The following is a 21,162-nucleotide window of genomic DNA, read 5'->3' as shown; positions in this document are numbered from 1 at the left end:
TTTTATTTTTATTTATTTCATGCATTTTTTATATTTTTATTATTTTTTTTATGTATTGTATCTATTTGTTATATTACGTATAATTATTATATTTTGTTATATGTTGACTATTTTTTGAATTCATTGTATTAGTAGTATTTCTAATAAAAAATAATTAAAATAATAAAATATATTATGAAATAAATATAAATAACATAATATATAATATGATAGGTTTTTTAAGGATGATAATTCTGAATTGAAATAATATACTTATTGGTTTTAATTTAAATTATATAAATATAGATATAATATTTTGAATAATATGTTTCTTAAAATATTTATAATAATAGTAATCATAATAATCATAATCATAATAATCATAATCATAATAATCATAATTATAATAATAAGTTTTATTGTTTTTTTTTTTGATATATATTCCTTTGAAAAACATATGAGGTATTTAAAAAATATACGTTACATTATGTTTTAAAAAAATAATATATTATAATACGTATAAGTATTTTATATAAATTAAAAATTACATTGTTTATTAATTAAAAGAGTTTTAGAAAATAAATAAATAAATAAATAAATAAATAAATAAATAAATAAATAAATAAATAAATAAATAAATAAATAAATAAAATTATAGAAAAATAAATTATATATAAAAGCGCAATACATATAAAAATATATAGTTATTTATAATGGAGAAAAAAAAAAAAAAAACACACGGTACATTCAAAGAAAAATACTACGTGTACCATACATCCTACCAACATCGAAAAATACCAAATACATCACATCTATTCTTCTAATAATTTGATATATTGGAGTTTTTTCTTCATTTTTTTTTTTCGTCTATAACGTAAAATCAAATAAATAATTATCATAACCAAAACTATTACCAATATTGCAACGATAGAAGCAATAATAGGAGTTTGGTAACCCATATATGTAGCGTTTACCTCACCAGTGTTCTTAGCTGTGAGTGTAGTAGTAGCTTCTTCAGTAGCCGTTTCTGCAGTTGCTGCAGCAGTAAAATTGGCATCTGAGACGATTTTTTGTGCAGTTTTTTGTATAATAGGTAATGGTGAAGTACCCATATTTCGTTGTGATACAGCAAGAGTTTGGTTCCACACCGACTCGCAAAAAGTCAGATCAGTGTCAGCAACAGTGAAACGAACAGAGACATCAACAGGTACACAGGATCTCTTATATGTAGTATAAATAGCTTCATAAATGAAGGTGACATCAGTATAATTTGTTCCATTAATAACTGACTCCAATTCCTTAATACGTACAGGCGATAACCCAAAATCTGTATTTAATCTATTAAGGAGTACTTTAATACCTTCCTTAATACCTACAGCAGCACCCTTAGCAGCACCTGCTTCCTTGGCTGCTGCTATAGCAGCAACAATTTCCGCATCTCTCCACACATATAACGCACCTTCAGCAATTCCTGCTAATACTCCTGATGAGGGTGCAACAATACCTCCCAAATTTTGTGTACATTTCATACAATTTTTTTCCACTTTATCTGCCACTGATTTTTCGCAAACACATGTTGGAATGGCGTCATTTTGTATATCTGTGTGTAGTGTGGCAAATTTGTCCATTAATTCTTTTTCCAATTTATCTTTTAAAATAATTTTTTGGATTTCTTTATCGCATTGTTCTTTACATTTTTGGCGTGTAGTTTTCATACGATGATCGTATTCATGAAATCTCTGTTGTGTTTGACGATTGAAATTATCCATAACTTCTTTCATTTGTGGGTCATTATCATAGTTGGATGGTGCATATAATTCACATTCGCTTAATGACCTTGTGGTTGCTTTTGGTGTACGTGTGATGTAATGGTTCCTTTGATTATATATCTATACAAAATGGTCACATATATATGTATATTATAATTAGTTCTTTTTTATTTTATATATATATGTTATAAATATGTATGTTTTTATGTTTATATATATATGTATATTTGGACTATATATATATAAAAATTATATATACGATATCGTAATATATTTATATATAAATATATATATTATATTATAATATGATTATATTAATCCTCTTTAATATATATGTGACATGGAATTACCAATATATTTAATGGAAGCTCAAACAATAATATATTAATATAATGGATTTTCATTTTTTATTGTGATACGTATATTATTTTTTGATAAATATTATAACTAAAAAAATCACATAAAATACTTTATTTTATATTATAAATAAATTAAATAAAAATGTTTAACATAAAATATGATTATAATTTATTTAATATAATTAACAATTATTTTCCCATTATGTAAATATATTTTTTTTTTTATAGTGGATCCACATTTGCCATTTTATTTATTACAAAAAAAAAAAAAACAAAAACGTAAAAAAATTAATATTAAAATAATTTATCAAAACATTCTGCATTTTTTATAATTTTTTTTAATTTTTAATTTTTAATGAAATTTAATTTTAAATCAACACAATAAATTATTATGGTTATTTTTGGTTTATTTTTTTTTTTTTTTTTTATTTTTTTCATTTTTCTCAATAATATCTAACGATATAGTAATAATACAACATATTTCTGTGTTGTAAATTATTTACAAATGTGCAAAACCAACGTTTTGGAAATTGTGTATGACATATATATAATACCAATTTATAATATATATATATGAAATACTTATGAAATAGTTATTAAAACATATAATTTCGTAACATTGTTGTTATAAAAACAATTAACAACAAATATTTTATAACATAATAAATGATATAAAATCTTCTTCAAATAATAATATATACATATATATTAATAAATAAATTTTCATATATTATGTTATTTGTTTTGTTCTAAAATTTATTGTATGTTATAAAATTCCCTCTAATTTATCTATGTTGTTACTAAGATTAATATTATTTTTTTTTTTTTTATAAAAATATTACAAATAAATTAAAACGTTAATTTATCATTAAAGTAGTAAATTATATAATTATCGCAAAAAATATAAATATTTATTATTATTAAAAAAAAAACAAATAACAAAATAAGATATTATACGTACTATTACATAATACATTCTATTGTTTTATGTTATTCAAATATATTATAATCATAACGTGTATTATTATATATATATTTCTTAAAATAGAAGTTATGGTATTTTACAACTTATGATACATTAATTTTATTATTACATGTTGTAACAAAATAATTAATTACTACATATTTTAATAAATATATTATTATACAATAAACAAATAACGCGACATTATATATACTATGGAAAAACAAGGAATCATTTATTTTTATTTTATACGTAATTAGAAGCGTTAAAAAAAAATTCTTCATATTTCTTAAAAAGAATTTATTTCCTATATTGATGATGATAGTACGTATGAATACAAAAAAAAAAAAAAAAAAAAAGGATATCATATAAATATTGTTATTCCAATACAATTATTATATATGATATATTATATTGTTACTATTTTATAATAATACTTATTGTAAGATTAGATTAATTCATTATTATTATATTATAATGTGTTGATATATCCGTATATGGTGTTGAAAACATTTTTGTTGTTACTATATTAAATATATATATATATATATATAATAAGAAATATTTTAGTGTATTATATTAGTTTATTTTAATATGGAACCATATAATATACTACTATGAATATAATTTATATGGTATGGTATATGTTTCTATGTTTTTATTTTATTTTTTTTTTTTTAATCATATATATATAATACAAATGAAACAAATTTATATATACAAATATCCAAAAACAAATAATTAAAATAAATTCGAACAAAATATATATACAAATAATCAAATGTGTCAAATAAACACAAAATAAAAAAAAATATTTTATACAAATAATCAAATGTGTCAAAACAAAATAAAACATATATATATTATACAAATAAAATAAAAATTATATATTGAATTATGTACAATGACATTTAAAAAAAATTCAAAAAAATAAATAAAATAAAAATATTACTCAATAAATTTTGAATCCAATATATTTACAAATATTATACAAAAACAAATAAACAAATTATATATATACAAATATTATTATACAAATATCGATTTTTTTTTTTTTTTTTTTTTTTTGGTATTTAATTTTTAGTGTTAGAAATTATATTATATCATATATATGTACACATATATAACATGATTGTATTGTGTTATATATTATGTTATATTTTTTAATTTTGTGGTCTTATTATATACAATCATATATATAGTGTTATATATATTAATTATAATCACATAAGTAGTTAATATTATTTAGAATAAACATATTATATATTATAAAAATAAATATATAATTTACATTCATTATACTAAAAAAATAAATAAATAGATATAAATAAAATAATTTAATGACCATATAACATTAAACAAAAAAATATATATATATATTGTTATAAAAATTGAACTATCATAATATCCATGTATTAAAAAATCTAAAATTCACAAAACATTAAATTGAATTTAATATAATGAAACCATATATTTATTCATTTAATAATTTTATATATTGGAGTTTTTTCTTCATTTTCTTTTTTCTACGATAACGTAAAACTAAATATATAATTATCATAACTAAAGCTATAATTATTATTGCAACAACAGAAGCAATAATAGCAGTCTGACAAATAGCATATTTAGCGTCTACTACACCAATGCTTCTTTGTATAGCTTCATCAGTAGCCGTTTTTACAGCTCTTTCAGCAACAGTTTCGGCTTCTGAGACGATAGGTTTTACAGCTACTTTTATAGTTTCCTGCGTTGAAAACTGATTCCCTTGAATTACCCGTGCAGCTCCCTGCTTTGTCATCACCCAAGTGCAAATAGAATTATCAGTGGCAGGGCCAGAGCCACCAAATAGACATGAATCTGTTTGATATTCAATACTTATAGCACCAGCAAAGGTTCTGACATCATTATAAGTATTTGATTTAAATAATGATTCAAATCAATGAACACCTAGAATTGATACACCAAATTCTTTTTCTATTCCTTCAATGACTGCGCTCTTAAATGCCTCAGCACCTGCAGCTTTAATAGTCGCAGCCATGGCTCCATCCTTGACCGCTTCCTTAGCTAATTCCGTAGCCGTAGTAATAGCAGCGATTTTCCAACCATAGGTACCCAATCCCCCGAATAATCCAACACTTGCTGCAACACCTCCTAACGCACACCCACACCTAAGACAACCTTTTTCTACTTTTTGTGCTAATGATTTTTCCCTTTTATCTTTTTCAATAATTTCTTGTACATTTTTGTCACGTTGTTCTTTACGTTTTTGTCGTTTTTCTTTCATACGTTCTTCGTATTCTTCAAAACGTTGTGAGGTACGATCAACAAATTGTTGCATTACACTTTTCATACCCGTATCCTTGTCATAATTTGATGATTGTGTGTCACATTCACATAATGATCTATTGGTTTGTGTATGATGTGATGTGATGGATGGTTTGTTTTTACTATACACCTATAAAAAATATATCATATATATGTATGTTATAATTAGTTGGAGTATATTATTTTACATATATTTGTTATAAATTTATATATGATATATTTAAATAAATTATTAAATACTATATATATTTATATTTATAAATATTTGATTCGTACATGATATGATGTTACCAATATATATAATGGAAAGAAAAATAATAATATTTTAGTGTAGTGCAGTTTCATATTTATTGTGATACTACTATTATTTTATGATTAAAATTATAACTAAAGAAATTCATATATAATAATATATTTTATTGTTACATAAGAATTACATATGTTTAAACTAATATATAATTATAGGCTTATACTATAATGCACAATTATTTTTCCCATTATATAAAAATATATTCATTTACTGCAACCATATTTGTTCCTTTTATTCAAATCAAAAAAATAAAAAAAATAAAAAATAATAAATAGGAAGAAAAAAATAAATAATATAGTAAAATATTTCCATATTTTTTATAAATTGTCATCTTAATTTCTACTAAAATCTAATTTTATATCATACGATAAATTATAATATTAATTTTATTTTAATATATGTGTATAACGAGTAAATCTATAGTTACAAACAACTTGTTCTTTTTTGTGTTGTAAATTATATACAAATGTTTAGAGAAATAATTTTTGAAGGTATACAATACGTATGTAAGAACATATTTCTATATATATATATTAAATACATATTACAACATAAAATTGGTAGTATTTCAATTATATAAAACAATTTACAATAAAAATTGTGTATCACAATAAAAGAAACAAGTTTTTTTCAAACTAATAGTAATTGTATTTTTTTTTTTTTTTTTTATTTCGATACCCTTTTGTTCTCGATCTTATATATACGTTGTACTACAGGATATGTCATGTATTATATAATATATTATATATTACATTATGAAAAAAAATAAGAATAAAAAATATTATATTTATATTTATAATGTATTATTTTTAATATAATGAAAAATATATATATATATATATATATATATGCATATATATTTTTTTTATGTAGATATATGATAGATAGTATGGATAGAGAGAAACAGAAGAAGATATTTGCCTCTTTTGTTATCTCTAAAATATATATATAATTAATTAAAATAAGGCGAAAAAAAAAAAATATATTAAGGTTTATAATTAAATATATAAACATCTTGTATTTTTTTTTTTTTTTTATGTATGTATTTTCGTATTTTTTTTTTTTCTCATTTATAATTTTACAAAATATAAAAAACATAAAAAAATAATATATTTAATTAAATATTTAAATAAAGGAATACATAAAATAAAATATAATATTTCTGATTATATTTTTTTTTGTTAGAATATTTAAATTTATTATAAAAATATTAATATATATTTTTTTTTTTTTAAAATATATAAAACTAATAATTATTATTATATACATATTAAATATTACTTATTAATATATATATTATATATATATTATAATATTACAACTATTATAATTAATATATATATACAAATATATATATAATACTTATATATATATATTCCAACAAATACAATATTATACTACTATATCACTATACTCCCATAACATACATACATACATACATACCCCTACCAAACACCTACCAAACACATACCACGTATGACATAATGTAGTCTGGAAAAAGAAGAAGGATACAAAAATGGGGCCGCCAGGAGGTAGCGGTGGTAGTACGCTGGATGAAAGTGTCAAAGATTTATTTGATAGGATAGGGAAAGAAGTGCATGACCAAGTGGAAAAGGAAGCTAACCAATATAAAGAGGCGTTGAAAGGAGATTTGTCAAGCGCAACATTTCCTACAGGACGACGACATGAAAAACCGCAGTCAGAATCATGCAAACTTAATTATATATATGATACTAATGTTACCAGTGGTGGTGGTAAAGAGAATCCTTGTTACGGTAGACAAGGTGTTCGTTTTTCTGATACAAAAGGAGCAAAATGTTATTCTTATAAAATAGAGGATAATGATAGTAGCATTGGTTTTTGTGCTCCTTATAGAAGGTTACATCTGTGTGTTCAAAATCTGGAACAGATAAAGCCTGATCAAATTACAAGTACTCATAATTTATTGGTTGATGTATTACTTGCAGCAAAATATGAAGGACAATCAATAACACAAGATTATCCAAAATATCAAGCAACATATGATGATTCTCCTTCTAAAATGTGTACTATGTTGGCACGAAGTTTCGCAGATATAGGTGATATCGTTAGAGGAAAAGATCTATTTCTTGGCACCAATGAAGAGAAAAAACCATTAGAAGAAAATTTGAAAGAAATTTTCAAGAAAATATATGAAAATTTGGGTATACAAGAAAAAAATCACTACAATGATACTCCAGATTATTATAAATTACGAGAAGATTGGTGGATTGCTAATCGTGACCAAGTATGGAAAGCTATTACATGCAACGCTGGGGGTTATTCATATTTTCGAAAAACATGTGGTGGTGATAATGAAAAAAATTCAACTCTTGCTAGTAACAAATGCCGCTGTAAGGACGAAAAGGGCGAACATGACACCGACCAGGTCCCCACATATTTTGACTATGTGCCACAGTATCTTCGCTGGTTCGAGGAATGGGCAGAAGATTTTTGTAGGAAAAAAAAAATAAAAGTAGAAAATGTGAAAAAATCATGTCGTGGAGAAGATAAAGAGAGTAAGGATCGATATTGTAGCCGTAATGGCTACGATTGCGAAAAAACCAAACGAGCGATTGGTAAGTTACGTTATGGTAAGCAATGCATTAGCTGTTTGTATGGATGCAATCCTTACGTTGACTGGATAGAAAAACAAAAAGAACAATTTGACAAACAAAAAAAAATATATGATAAAGAAATAAAAAAATATGAAAATGGAGCATCAAGTAGTAGTAGGAAAACGCGAGCTGCAAGTACTACTAATTATGAAGAGTATGAAAAAAAATTTTATGAGGAACTTAATAAAAGTGAATATAGTGATGTTAATGCTTTTTTGGAAAAATTAAGTAAAGAAGATGTATGCACAAAAGTTCAAGACGACAAAGGAGGAAGAATTAGTTTTGAAAACGTTAAAAGTAGTAGTGCTAGTGGTGGTGCTGCTGGTACTAGTAGTACTAGTGGTGGTGGTACTAGTGGTGATAGTGGTACTAATAATGAAAATGAAGGAACATTTTATCGTTCAAAATATTGCCAACCCTGTCCTCCATGCGGGGTCGAACGTAATGTTAATGATTGGAAAGAGAAACATAAAATTCAAGAATGCAAGAGTATAAACCTTTATAAGCCTAATGAGTACGCAAAACCTACTAATATTACAATCCTTAAAAGTGGTGAAGGACATGAAGATATTGAAACAAAATTAAAGGCGTTTTGTGATAAAAAAGATGGTACTGGTAGTGGTGATTGTGGTGGTAATAGTGATCCTTCTTTGTGTGAACCATGGCAATGTTATGAAGAGAAAGATATAGAAAAACACGGTGACGTTGACGATGACGACGCCGATGGAAATCCACTTAATGCAGGTGGATTATGTATATTGAAAAACGAAAAACATGTAAGTGAAACCAATTCTCAAATTGAACCTGATCAATTCCAAAAGACATTCCATGATTTTTTTTACTATTGGGTTGCACATATGTTAAAAGATTCCATACATTGGAAAAAAAAACTTCAGAGATGTTTAGAAAAAAAGAATGGCAACACATGTAAAAAAAATAATTGTAAGGATAATTGTGGTTGTTTTGAAAAATGGGTTGCACAAAAAAAAGAACAAGAATGGGACCCAATAAAACAACAATTTCGCAAGCAAGATTTTGGCAAGCAAGAATTAATTCTTGGCCAAATTCGTTACGATTATGTTCTTGACGAACTTTTGAAGAAAGACGAACTTTTGACAAGTATTAAAGAGGGTTATGGGGATGCAAATGAAATAAAACACATTAAGGCACTGTTGGAAGATGAAGAAAATGAAGAAACTCAAGAAGAAGAAACAGCTGGTGCCGACAATCAAAAGAAGAATACAATTGATTGGTTGATCCAACACGAAGAAGACGACGCCGAATTATGCCTAGAAATTCACGAAGATGAGGAGGAAGGCGGCGGAAACGACGAATGTGACGACGACCACGAAGAAGAAGTTTACGTCAGTAATCCATGTGCTACTCCTAGTGGTAGTTATCCTTCGCTTGCCAACAAAGTGGCACAACTAATGCATCACAAGGCAAAGACACAATTGGCTATTCGTGCTGGTAGAAGTTTGTTGAGAGCCAATGCATCAAAAGGTGAATATAAACATGAAGGTAATCCAGATGACTTCAAGAAGGAAAAATTATGTGAAATAACTGCAAAGCATTCCAATGATAGTCGTCGTGACGGTGAACCGTGTAAAGGCAAAGATGGAAACAATGAGAGATTTAAAATAGGAACGGAATGGAAAATTGGAGAAAAAGTAGAAACGTCATACAAAGACGTCTTTTTACCTCCCCGACGACAACACATGTGTACGTCGAATTTAGAAAATTTAGATGTTGATAGTGTCACTGAAAATGATAAGGCTAGCCACTCATTATTGGGAGATGTTCAGCTCGCAGCAAAAACTGATGCAGCTGAGATAATAAAACGCTATAAAGATCAAAATAATATACAACTAACTGATCCAATACAACAAAAAGACCAGGAGGCTATGTGTCGTGCTATACGTTACAGTTTTGCTGATCTTGGAGACATTATCCGAGGAAGAGACATGTGGAATAAAGACAGTGGCTCAACAGAAATGGAAAAACATTTGATATCCATATTTGAAAAAATTAATGAAAAACTTCCTGAAAAAGAACAAAAAAAATATAGCAACGATGGTAAATATTTAGATTTACGTAAAGATTGGTGGGAAGCAAATAGATATAAAGTATGGAAAGCAATGAAATGTGCAACAAAAAACAGCAAAATCCCATGTAGTGGTATCCCAATAGAAGATTATATTCCTCAACGTTTACGTTGGATGACCGAATGGGCAGAATGGTTCTGCAAAGAGCAGTCACAGGCGTATGAGACGCTACAGGATCAGTGTGGTAAGTGTACAGGGCCTAATAAGGATAATTGTACGAGAGATAATAATGATTGTAACACGTGCACAAAAGCATGTGAAGAATATGAACAAAAAATAAAAAAATGGGCAGATCAATGGAAGGTAATATCAAAAAAATACGAAGAATTATACCTACAAGCAAAAACTGCTTTTGCTCGTACTGCTTTTCCTGATGACGATCCCGACTATCAACAAGTGGTAGAATTCTTCAAAGAATTACAAAAAGAAATTAATAGAAGTGCCTCCCAACGCTCTAAACGCTCAATCGATGTTACTAATACCGACCCTACACTCACCTCCCCCTATAGTTCCGCCGCAGGGTACATACACCAGGAAATAGGAAATGTAGGGTGCAACGTACAAACCCAATTTTGTGAAAAAAAAAATGGCGTCATCCCAACTACTGGTTCCGGTACAAATAACAAGAATTATGCGTTTAAAAATACACCTAAAGATCATGATGAGGCGTGTGAGTGTGAAAGTAGGCCACAAGTGCCTCCGAAAAAAAAAGAAGATGAAGAGGATGTGTGCGAGAAGGTGAAGGGGCTTCTGAAAGGTAAGGATGGTGAAACAACAGAAATAAATGGATGTAAACCAAAAGGTAATGGGAACACGTGGAACTGTTCTAATCAAATTGATGATTCACATAAGGGAGCGTGTATGCCACCTAGAAGGCAATCATTATGCATACACAATTTAAAAGAATCTAATGAAACTGGTACAGAACAACAATTGAGAGAAGCATTTATTAACTGTGCAGCAATAGAAACTTTTTGGTTATGGTATAAATACAAAAAGGATAAGAATGTTGATGCAGAGAAAAAATTAGAACAAGGAGAGATCCCTTCGGAATTTTTGAGATCCATGATCTATACGTTTGGAGATTATAGAGATTTATGTTTAAATACGGATATATCTGCAAAAAAAGACCCTATAAAAATCGTTAAAAATAATATACAAAAAGTTTTTAATAGAAATAATGGACCACATAAAGAAGGAGATAAAGAAAAACGTAAAAAATTTTGGGAAACAAATAAAAATGATATATGGCAAGGAATGTTATGTGCCTTAGAAAAAATTGCAAACAACAAAAAGACACTTACCGAAACGTACAACTACTCCCTCGTCAAATTCAGTGGCAACAATTCCACCACCCTCGAAGACTTTGCGAAAACCCCCCAGTTTTTACGTTGGTTTACAGAATGGGGAGACGACTTTTGTCAGCAACAAAAGGAACAATTGGTCACTTTACAAGAGGCGTGCCCAAATGGAATATGCGAACAATCGGAAGAAGAAAAAAAAAAATGTAAAAGTGCGTGTGAAAAATATCAAGCATTTATTGAAAAATGGAAAGGATATTATGATAAACAAAGCAAAAAATATTTTTATGATATATCAACAGGAATGTATAAAGATAATTCTTCTGCTAAAGATGACGTAACTGTTTCATCATATGCTTATGAATATTTAAACAAATCGTTGAAAAAACTTTGTCCCGATGGGTCCTGCAGTTGTATGGAACAAAGATCACAACAACATAATGAAGATTCTAGTGATGCATTAGAAACCCACAATTCTATTATGCCTCAATCATTGGATAAAGAACCAAAAGAAGTCAAAGGTAGATGTAAATGTCCAGATCCACCAAAACCATGCGACATAGTAAAAGACCTTTTTGAAAATAAAGATGATAACAAATTTACTGAAGCTTGTTCAACAAAATATAAAAATGGAAAAGAAAAATATACACAATGGAAATGTATAAATGATAGTAGTAACACCACTAGGTCGTCCCCCCCCGCCCCCGTCGCTTCGTCGACGTTATCGACCTCGCCGGAAGCTGGCGCATCCGCGACATGCATTCCCCCACGACGACAACAAATGTATATACAACCGTTACAATCACTTAGTGGTAACGAGTCACAAGTGGAGTTACGACGTATATTTATTGAAATGGCGGCTATTGAAACATTTTTTCAGTGGCATAAATTTAAAAAAGAGAAAGTAAGAGAAATAAAAGAAAAAGATGAAATAGATGGAAAAATTTCATTATTCGGCCAAGATGATACATCAATCGAAGAAAATCTCCAAAAACAATTAAAAAATGGAACAATTCCTGATGACTTTAAAAGGCAAATGTTCTATACGTTTGGTGATTATAAAGATATATTATTTGGGAAGTATATAGGTATTGATATGGGTACAGTGAAAACTAATATAGGTAGGGTTTTTAATAATGGAGGCAACAAATCTGATGAAGAACGTGAAAAATGGTGGAAAAATCATGGTCCATCTATATGGAATGGAATGTTATGTGGTCTAAGTTATGATACCAAAACAAAACATAATATTCAAGGTGTGTATACGCAACTTACTGACCCTTCCAAGAACAACATGTATGAAAAAGTGACATTCCCTTCAAAAACTGGTCCTAGTGTTAATACCAAATTAGAACAATTTGCACGTAGACCCACATATTTTCGTTGGTTAGAGGAGTGGGGAGAAGAATTTTGTAAAAAACGAACAGATAAATTAAAAAAACTTGAAAAAGAATGTCGTGGAGTAAATTATAGTGGTTATAATAAATATTGTAGTGGTGATGGCTATCATTGTGATGATGAAAAAGGTACATATAATAGCATTAATGCAAATTTAAATTGTCGTGATTGTATGAAAGAATGTAGAAATTATAAAACATGGATAGTAAAAAAAAAAAATGAATATGATAAACAAAAAAGTAAATATGTTAACGAACATGAAAATGTAATATCTTTTTTGAATAAACAATCTTATAAGCAATTGTATGAAAATATAAAACCTTATTCGTCTGCTGCAGATTTTTTCACATCACTCAATCATTGCAAACCTGATAAAGCTAATGACGATAAAAATAATAAATTAAATTTTAAGAATCCGCACGAAACATTTTCTCCTTCAACGTATTGTAAAGCGTGTCCTTTGAATGGAGTTATTTGTCGTGGTAGAAGTCAATGTGCTGCTAATAGTGAAAACAATCTAACCAACCTAGGCGAGTCAACTGATTTTGATATACTTATAAATGATGCTGCAATTCATGATAATGACAATGAAATAAAGAAGGGTTGTCCAACATATGAAATGTATAAAGATTTAAGAAAACAAAAATGGATATGTCAAAAAAAAACGGGTGAAGTACATCAATGTAAGTTAAATAATGCTGCTGACTCTAAATATTATGATAACAAATTTCCATTTAATATATTGTTTCACCGTTGGATAACTGATTTCATACAATATTATAACAAATCAAAAGAAAAAATTAAACCATGTACAAATGATGTAAATTCGTGCAAACAAGGATGTAAAGGTAATTGTGACTGTGTAGACAAATGGTTAAAAAACAAATCTACAGAATGGGAAATCATAAAAAAATATTATAAGGAAAATTTCGGAAATACTAATGAGCATATTGCTTATGCGATCAAAATTTTTCTTCAAGAGGGACTCTTTGACAGCGATTATAAGAGAGCCCAAGAAGTGATTGATCAAAATGAATGGGAACAATTATGGGGATGTACTGGTGATAATCTTAAAGATGTTAAGGATCAGAAAGCAGAAAACTGTAATAAGGGCGATTTTATAACAAATTTAATTTCTAAACTTCAAGACAAAATAACATCTTGTCAAAACAAACACAACCCTAATGGCAAAACAGCTTGTGATGAAATCCCCCCCCATAGTGACGAAGAAGAAACCTCTCTCCTTGATGATGACACATCCACCCAGGAAAAAATGAGTCCAGATTTTTGTCCAAGTGATATGCCGGAGAAACCCAAAACAGATTCCGATATTTTGTGTGATGATAAGAAAGAACCGAAGTGTGGAAATTTTAGAACTCTTTTTAAAACTAGTACATCTAAAACTAAAACCAATTTGATAGGGTTGGAAGCGCACAATCATAGAGCAGGACGCTTTTACCCCAATGTGTATATTTCTCCTAGAGCACATCAATTGTATCTTGAACCATTAAAAGATTTAAAAGAAAATAATACAGATAAAAATGAACTTATTAAAGCATTCACAAAATGTGCCTATAATGAAGGAAAATGTTTATACGAGTACTATAGCAAAAATAAGGCTACGCTTGGAAAAAACGGTTCTGCATTATCGAATGATGAGGTAAAAACATATACCTTAGAAGCTATGGAAAGATCTTACGCAGATTATGGTACTATAGTTAAAGAAGATATTTTATGGGATTATGAAGATAAGAAAAAAATAGATCCAAAAATTATGAATTTTGCTAAAAATCATAATATATCAACTACAAAAACCATTGTATCTTCTTTAGATGACGATGATGTAAAACGTCAAAAGTTATGGGAATCAATACGAATTGATGTTTGGAAAGCTATGATATGTGGATACAAAGATGCAATAGGAGGTGATATGAATAGTTTACCAAATGATGTTGATTTATGTACATTGCCTACTACTGATGATGAATATTCGTTTTTAAGATGGTTTGTTGAATGGGGACAAAATTTTTGTATACGACATGAGAAAGAGTTAAAACAGTTGAATGAAGAATGTGCAAGGGGCACATGTGACGGTACAGATGAAGAGAAAAAGAAAAAATGCGAAAAAGCATGTAAAAATTATAGGGAATTTCTAAATAATTTCAAAAAACAATATGAAAATCAAAAAAAAGAATACGAAATTATAAAGTCCTCATATCCTAAATATGAAAAAAAAGATGCCTTCACATTTTTAAAAGATAAATGTAATTCAAATTATTCGTGTTTTGAAAATAAGACTGAAATTAGCGTTCTTAAAATGTTTGAACATCCTCCTGATGATGTTAAAGATGAATGTGATTGTAAAACGTCAAAAGCACATGACGATAAAGTTAATGATCTAGATAAATGTCCAAATAATATCAATAATAATAAAAATATATGTAATAAATATAAAAAACGACGAATATGTGGTGATTTAAAATATAGCAATTCTCTAGACCATTGGTTTGGAACAAATACGTTAATACCTCCTAGAAGAAGACATTTATGTCTTAGAAATATAATCATCAAAAAAAATTATAGAAAAGGAGATATTAGTAAATTCAAAGATGACCTTTTTTATGCTGCAGCCAGTGAAGCGAAATTTTTGTTTAACAATTATGAGAACAAAAATGAAAGTTTACAAGCAATAAAATACACTTTTGCTGATATTGGTGATATAATTAAAGGAAACGATATGATGGACGATATGACATACAAAAAAATTAAAGGTAAATTAGAAAAAGTACTTGACAAAACAGGAAATAATCCTGAGACACCTGAGAAATGGTGGGAACAAAATAAAAAACATGTATGGGAGGCTATGTTATGCGGATATAAACTGGCTGGAGGAGAAATTAAACCTAATGACTGCAATATCCCTACTGAAGAAAGTACTCATCAATTTTTACGATGGCTAACTGAATGGGGAACACAATACTGTAAAGAAAAACAACAATTAAAATTAAATATGCAAATACCTTGTATGACCCATTTTGATAAATATGGAATAATTGAAAATAGAATTGATGTACATCCTAATTGTTTACAAGGTTTGGGAAAATATGAAATATGGAGCAATAATAGAATACCTGACTGGGAACGTTTGTCCAGCAAATTTAATGAGGTTAAGGGTACCATGAATGAGAATGTTAAAAAATTAACTGCCTATGAATATTTAAAACAAAATTGTTCTAAATGTATATGTAGTTTTAAAGATATAGAGCAAACACATAAAAAAAGCAAAGATGAAGGATATCATATATATGAAGATATATTGGATAAAGCTCAAATTCCAAGTTTTTTGGAAGATACAGCTTATAGATACAAAGGATTGAATCCTGAATGTCCTGAAGACATTGAATGTAGTCAATATGGAAATATTCCATGTAGGGGGGTGTCACATGATGATGATAATGATTGGAATTCATCATTTGTTAAAGATAATAAAACAACTAATTTGGGTGTATTGGTACCTCCTAGAAGACGACATTTATGTCTAAGAATTGATGTTAATAAATTTCTTCGTTTAAGAAATGATATAAATAACCTCAAGACGTTCATTTGTAAATCTGCATTTGCTGAAGCTAAAAGATTAAAAAAAGTATATAAAGATGATAATAGTAAACTTCATCAAGCAATGAAATATAGTTTTTCCGATATAGGAAGTGTTGTAAAAGGTAATGATATGATGGAAAGTCCGACATCAGATAATATAGCTAAAATATTTAGAGGTATGAAATATACTGAAATTAATCGTGAAACGTGGTGGGACTTAAATAAATATCATGTATGGGAATCCATGCTATGTGGATATAGAGAAGCTGGTGGTGATACAAAAAAGAGCGAAAATTGCAGGTTTCCTGATATTGAACGTGTTCCTCAATTTTTACGATGGTTCCAGGAATGGACTGAAATTTTTTGTATAAAAAGAAAAACATTGTATGATAAGATGGTCACTGAATGCCAGAAGGCTGAATGTGATACATCTAATGGAACTGTTAAAGAAACTAAATGTACTAAAGCTTGTGAAGAATATAAAAGTTACGTTTTATCAAAAAAGAAAGAATATTATATTCAAAAGGATAAATATGATAATCAATTTAAAAAGGTACTAAATAATAAAGATGCCGAAGAATTCTTGAACGTTCATTGTCTCTCTGAATATTTTAAGGATGAAACAAGATGGAAAAATCCTTATGAATCAATCGCTGATAAAGCACTTAAAGGTAAATGTGATTGCAAAAAAATGATTCCCACAACACCTGAAGTAAAACCTAAAAAGCCAGCTGTACCAGAAGCAAAAAAACCTGAGGTAGAACCCCTTCCTTCGGACGAACCGTTCAATCGTGACATTCTGGAAAAAACCATTCCTTTTGGAGTGGCGTTAGCATTAGGATCGATAGCTTTTTTATTTTTGAAGGTAATAAATATAGTGGTACTTATGTATATATATATGTGTTTTGTGTATATGTATCTGTTAGTATGTTTGGATATATATTTGTGTATATGTATGTGTTTTATATATATTTTATATATATGTATTTATATTAAAAAAGAAATATAAAAAAAAATTTATTAAAATAAAAAAAAAAAAAAAAAAAAGGAGAAAAATATTTTAAAAATAATAAAAATTAAAATAAAAATATAAATTTTGATAAAATAAAAAATGAAAAATTTTATCAAAAAAAATTAAAAAAAAATTATATTAATAAAAAAAATGATTATAAAAAAAATTTATTAGAAATAAAATAAAAAAAAATTTATTAAATAAAAAAAAAAAAAAGAAAAAAAAAATGTTAAAAAAAAAAAATATATATATCATAAAAGAAAAAAGAAATTAAAAAATTAAAAAATAAAAAAATTAAAAAAAAAAAAAAAAAAAAAAAAAAAAAAAAAAAAATATTTTATTCATACACATACATATACACATATATATATACATATATTATATACATAATCAAATTTACATATACATACACATATACTTACCTACACACATACCTACATACATATACATACATACCTCTTTTATTATTTTAGAAAAAAACACAAGCTCCCGTGGACCTATTCAGTGTTATTAATATACCCAAAGGTGATCATGATATACCTACATTGAAATCAAGCAATCGTTATATCCCCTATGTTAGTGATCGATATAAAGGTAAAACATACATTTATATGGAAGGAGATAGTGATAGTGGACACTACTACGAAGATACAACTGATATAACTTCCTCAGAAAGTGAGTATGAAGAATTGGATATTAATGATATATATCCATATAAATCACCAAAATACAAAACATTGATCGAAGTCGTACTTGAACCTAGTGGTAACAACACACCAACTAGTGACACACCTAGTGATACACAAAATGATATACCAAGTGGTGATACACCTAACAATAAACTTACAGATAATGAGTGGAATACATTGAAAGATGAATTTATATCACAATATATACAAAGTGAACAACCAAATGATGTACCAAATGATTATACAAGTGGAAATAGTTCAACAAATACCAATATTACTACCACGTCACGTCATAATGTGGAAGAAAAACCTTTTATTATGTCTATTCATGATAGAAATTTATATACTGGAGAAGAATACAATTACGATATGAGTACTAACAGTGGTAATAATGATTTATACAATGGTAAAAATAATTTATACAGTGGTCAAAATAATGTATACAGTGGTATTGATCCAACAAGTGATAACCGTGGTCCTTATAGTGATAAAAATGATCGAATTAGTGATAACCATCATCCTTATAGTGGTATAGATTTAATTAATGACACATTAAGTGGTAACGCACATATTGATATATATGATGAATTATTAAAACGAAAAGAAAATGAATTATTTGGAACAAATCATGTGAAACATACGAGTACACATAGTGTTGCAAAACATACAAATAGTGACCCCATCCACAACCAACTAAATTTGTTCCATACATGGTTAGATAGACATAGAGATATGTGCGAGAAGTGGAATACCAAGGAAGAATTGTTAGATAAATTGAATGAACAATGGAATAAAGATAATAACAATAGTGGTAATATTAACCCTAGTGGTAATACCCCACCAACTAGTGACATACCTAGTGGTAAACTAAGTGACATACCTAGTGATAACAACATACATAGTGACATACCATACGTGTTAAATACTGATGTTTCTATACAGATAGATATGAATAATCCCAAAACTACAAATGAGTTTACATATGTGGATAGTAACCCCAACCAAGTGGATGACACCTACGTGGATAGTAACCCTGACAATTCTTCTATGGATACTATCTTGGAGGATCTGGACAAACCATTTAATGAACCCTACTATTATGATATGTATGACGATGATATTTATTATGATGTACATGATCATGATACATCAACTGTGGATACTAATGCTATGGATGTTCCTAGTAAAGTACAAATTGAAATGGATGTAAATACGAAATTGGTTAAAGAGAAATATCCTATATCGGATGTATGGGATATATAATATATATATGTATGTATATATATATATATATGTTTGATTTTTTTTTTTTTATGTGTGCATTATATTATATTTTTTATTTGTTGATGTTATATTATATTTGATTTGTGTATTATATTATATTTTATATTTGTGTATTATGTTATATTTTTTAATTGTTCATGTTATATTATATTTTTTGTTTGTGTATTTTTTTTTTTTTTTGTATTTAATTTTTAGTGTTACAAATTATATTATATATATGTACATATATATATCATAATTATATTGTATTATATATATATATTTAATATGATAACAATAATAGTTAAAATTATTTAAATTAAAAAACATAAACTATTGGAAACGCATTGAATATAATAATATATTACTATTTGTATTATTGTTATTAATACTACTATTAATAGTAATATTATTAGAAGTAGTAATTAACAGTATAACTATTAATTTTATTAGTGATAACAGTACTTTAAAAATTTAATATTTTTATTTTTTATTTTATAATTTTTACTTTTTATTATATTAAAAAAAAAAAAAAAAAAATATATATATATATAAAAATTATTATTATAATTTTTTTTTCCTAAATGTGTATACAAATAAAATAATAAAAAAAAAAAAAAAAAAAAAGAAAAATTTGAAATATATCATATAAATTTCATATATATAAAAAATAACAAAAAAAAAAAAAAAAAAAAAAAATTTTAAATATATCATACAACTTTCATATATATAAAAAATAACAAAAAAAAAAAAAAAAAAAAAAAAATATATAAATATAAATATAAACAAAAATGGAAAACATTTTACAGAAGAAAAAATATTTAATAAACAAATTTTTTTTTTTTTTTTCTTTTTTTGCCACTTAATATATATAAAAATATAATGATAATAAATCAATGCATACCGTAATATAGAAACAAATAACACTTAAAAAAAAATTAAAAAGAACAATATAAATTATGAAATATATATGAAATTATATCTCATAAATATATACATATTATCAAATAAATATATATATATAAAAACAAAAAATATCTACATATTATACTAAATAAAACAACATAATAAAAATTACAAAGCAAAATAAAGAAAAAGTGTATTATTATATTAAAATAAAAAATATACATTATTCTTTTTTTTATTGTGTTCTATTTTTATTAATTTGATTTGTTTTTTGTGTTTTTATTGGTTTTTTATGTATTGTATCTATTTGTTATATTACGTGTAATTATTATATTTTGTTATATGTTGACTATTTTTTGAATTCATTGTATTAGTAGTATTTCTAATAAAAAATAATTAAAAAAAATAATAAAATATATTATGAAATAAATATAAATAACATAATATATAATATGATAGGTTTCTTAAGGAAGATAATTCTGAATTGAAATAATATACTTATTGGTTTTAATTTAAATTATATAAATATAGATATAATATTTTGAATAA

The 21,162-nt window shown here is 26.5% G+C and overlaps 2 protein-coding genes and 1 pseudogene across 2 annotated transcripts, besides 1 other annotated feature; 1 reads left to right on the top strand and 2 right to left on the bottom strand.

Moving 5' to 3' along the window:
• Nucleotides 1-791: 791 nt before the first annotated feature.
• On the bottom strand, nt 792-2,152 carry PF3D7_0632700 (rifin; the record flags this gene model as incomplete). Its single annotated transcript, XM_961213.1, has 2 exons — nt 792-1,868; nt 2,099-2,152. 2 exons carry the CDS (start codon nt 2,150-2,152, stop codon nt 792-794), a joined length of 1,131 nt encoding a protein of 376 aa, XP_966306.1.
• Nucleotides 2,153-4,545: 2,393 nt separating this feature from the next.
• On the bottom strand, nt 4,546-5,741 carry PF3D7_0632600 (annotated as a pseudogene).
• Nucleotides 4,546-5,741: a sequence feature (rifin, pseudogene).
• A 1,481-nt stretch (nt 5,742-7,222) lies between these two features.
• Nucleotides 7,223-19,707, top strand: PF3D7_0632500 (erythrocyte membrane protein 1, PfEMP1; the record flags this gene model as incomplete). Its single annotated transcript, XM_961212.1, has 2 exons — nt 7,223-17,608; nt 18,229-19,707. The coding sequence occupies 2 exons, from the start codon at nt 7,223-7,225 to the stop codon at nt 19,705-19,707; spliced, it is 11,865 nt and encodes a 3,954-aa protein (XP_966305.1).
• Between the last annotated feature and the right edge of the window lie 1,455 nt (nt 19,708-21,162).

This window comes from Plasmodium falciparum (assembly GCF_000002765.6).
Source record: "Plasmodium falciparum 3D7 genome assembly, chromosome: 6".
In the NCBI taxonomy this organism is placed as follows: Eukaryota; Apicomplexa; class Aconoidasida; order Haemosporida; family Plasmodiidae; genus Plasmodium; species Plasmodium falciparum.
The sequence above is the reverse complement of the archived record's forward strand: the minus strand, read 5'-3'. Positions and strand labels throughout refer to the sequence as shown.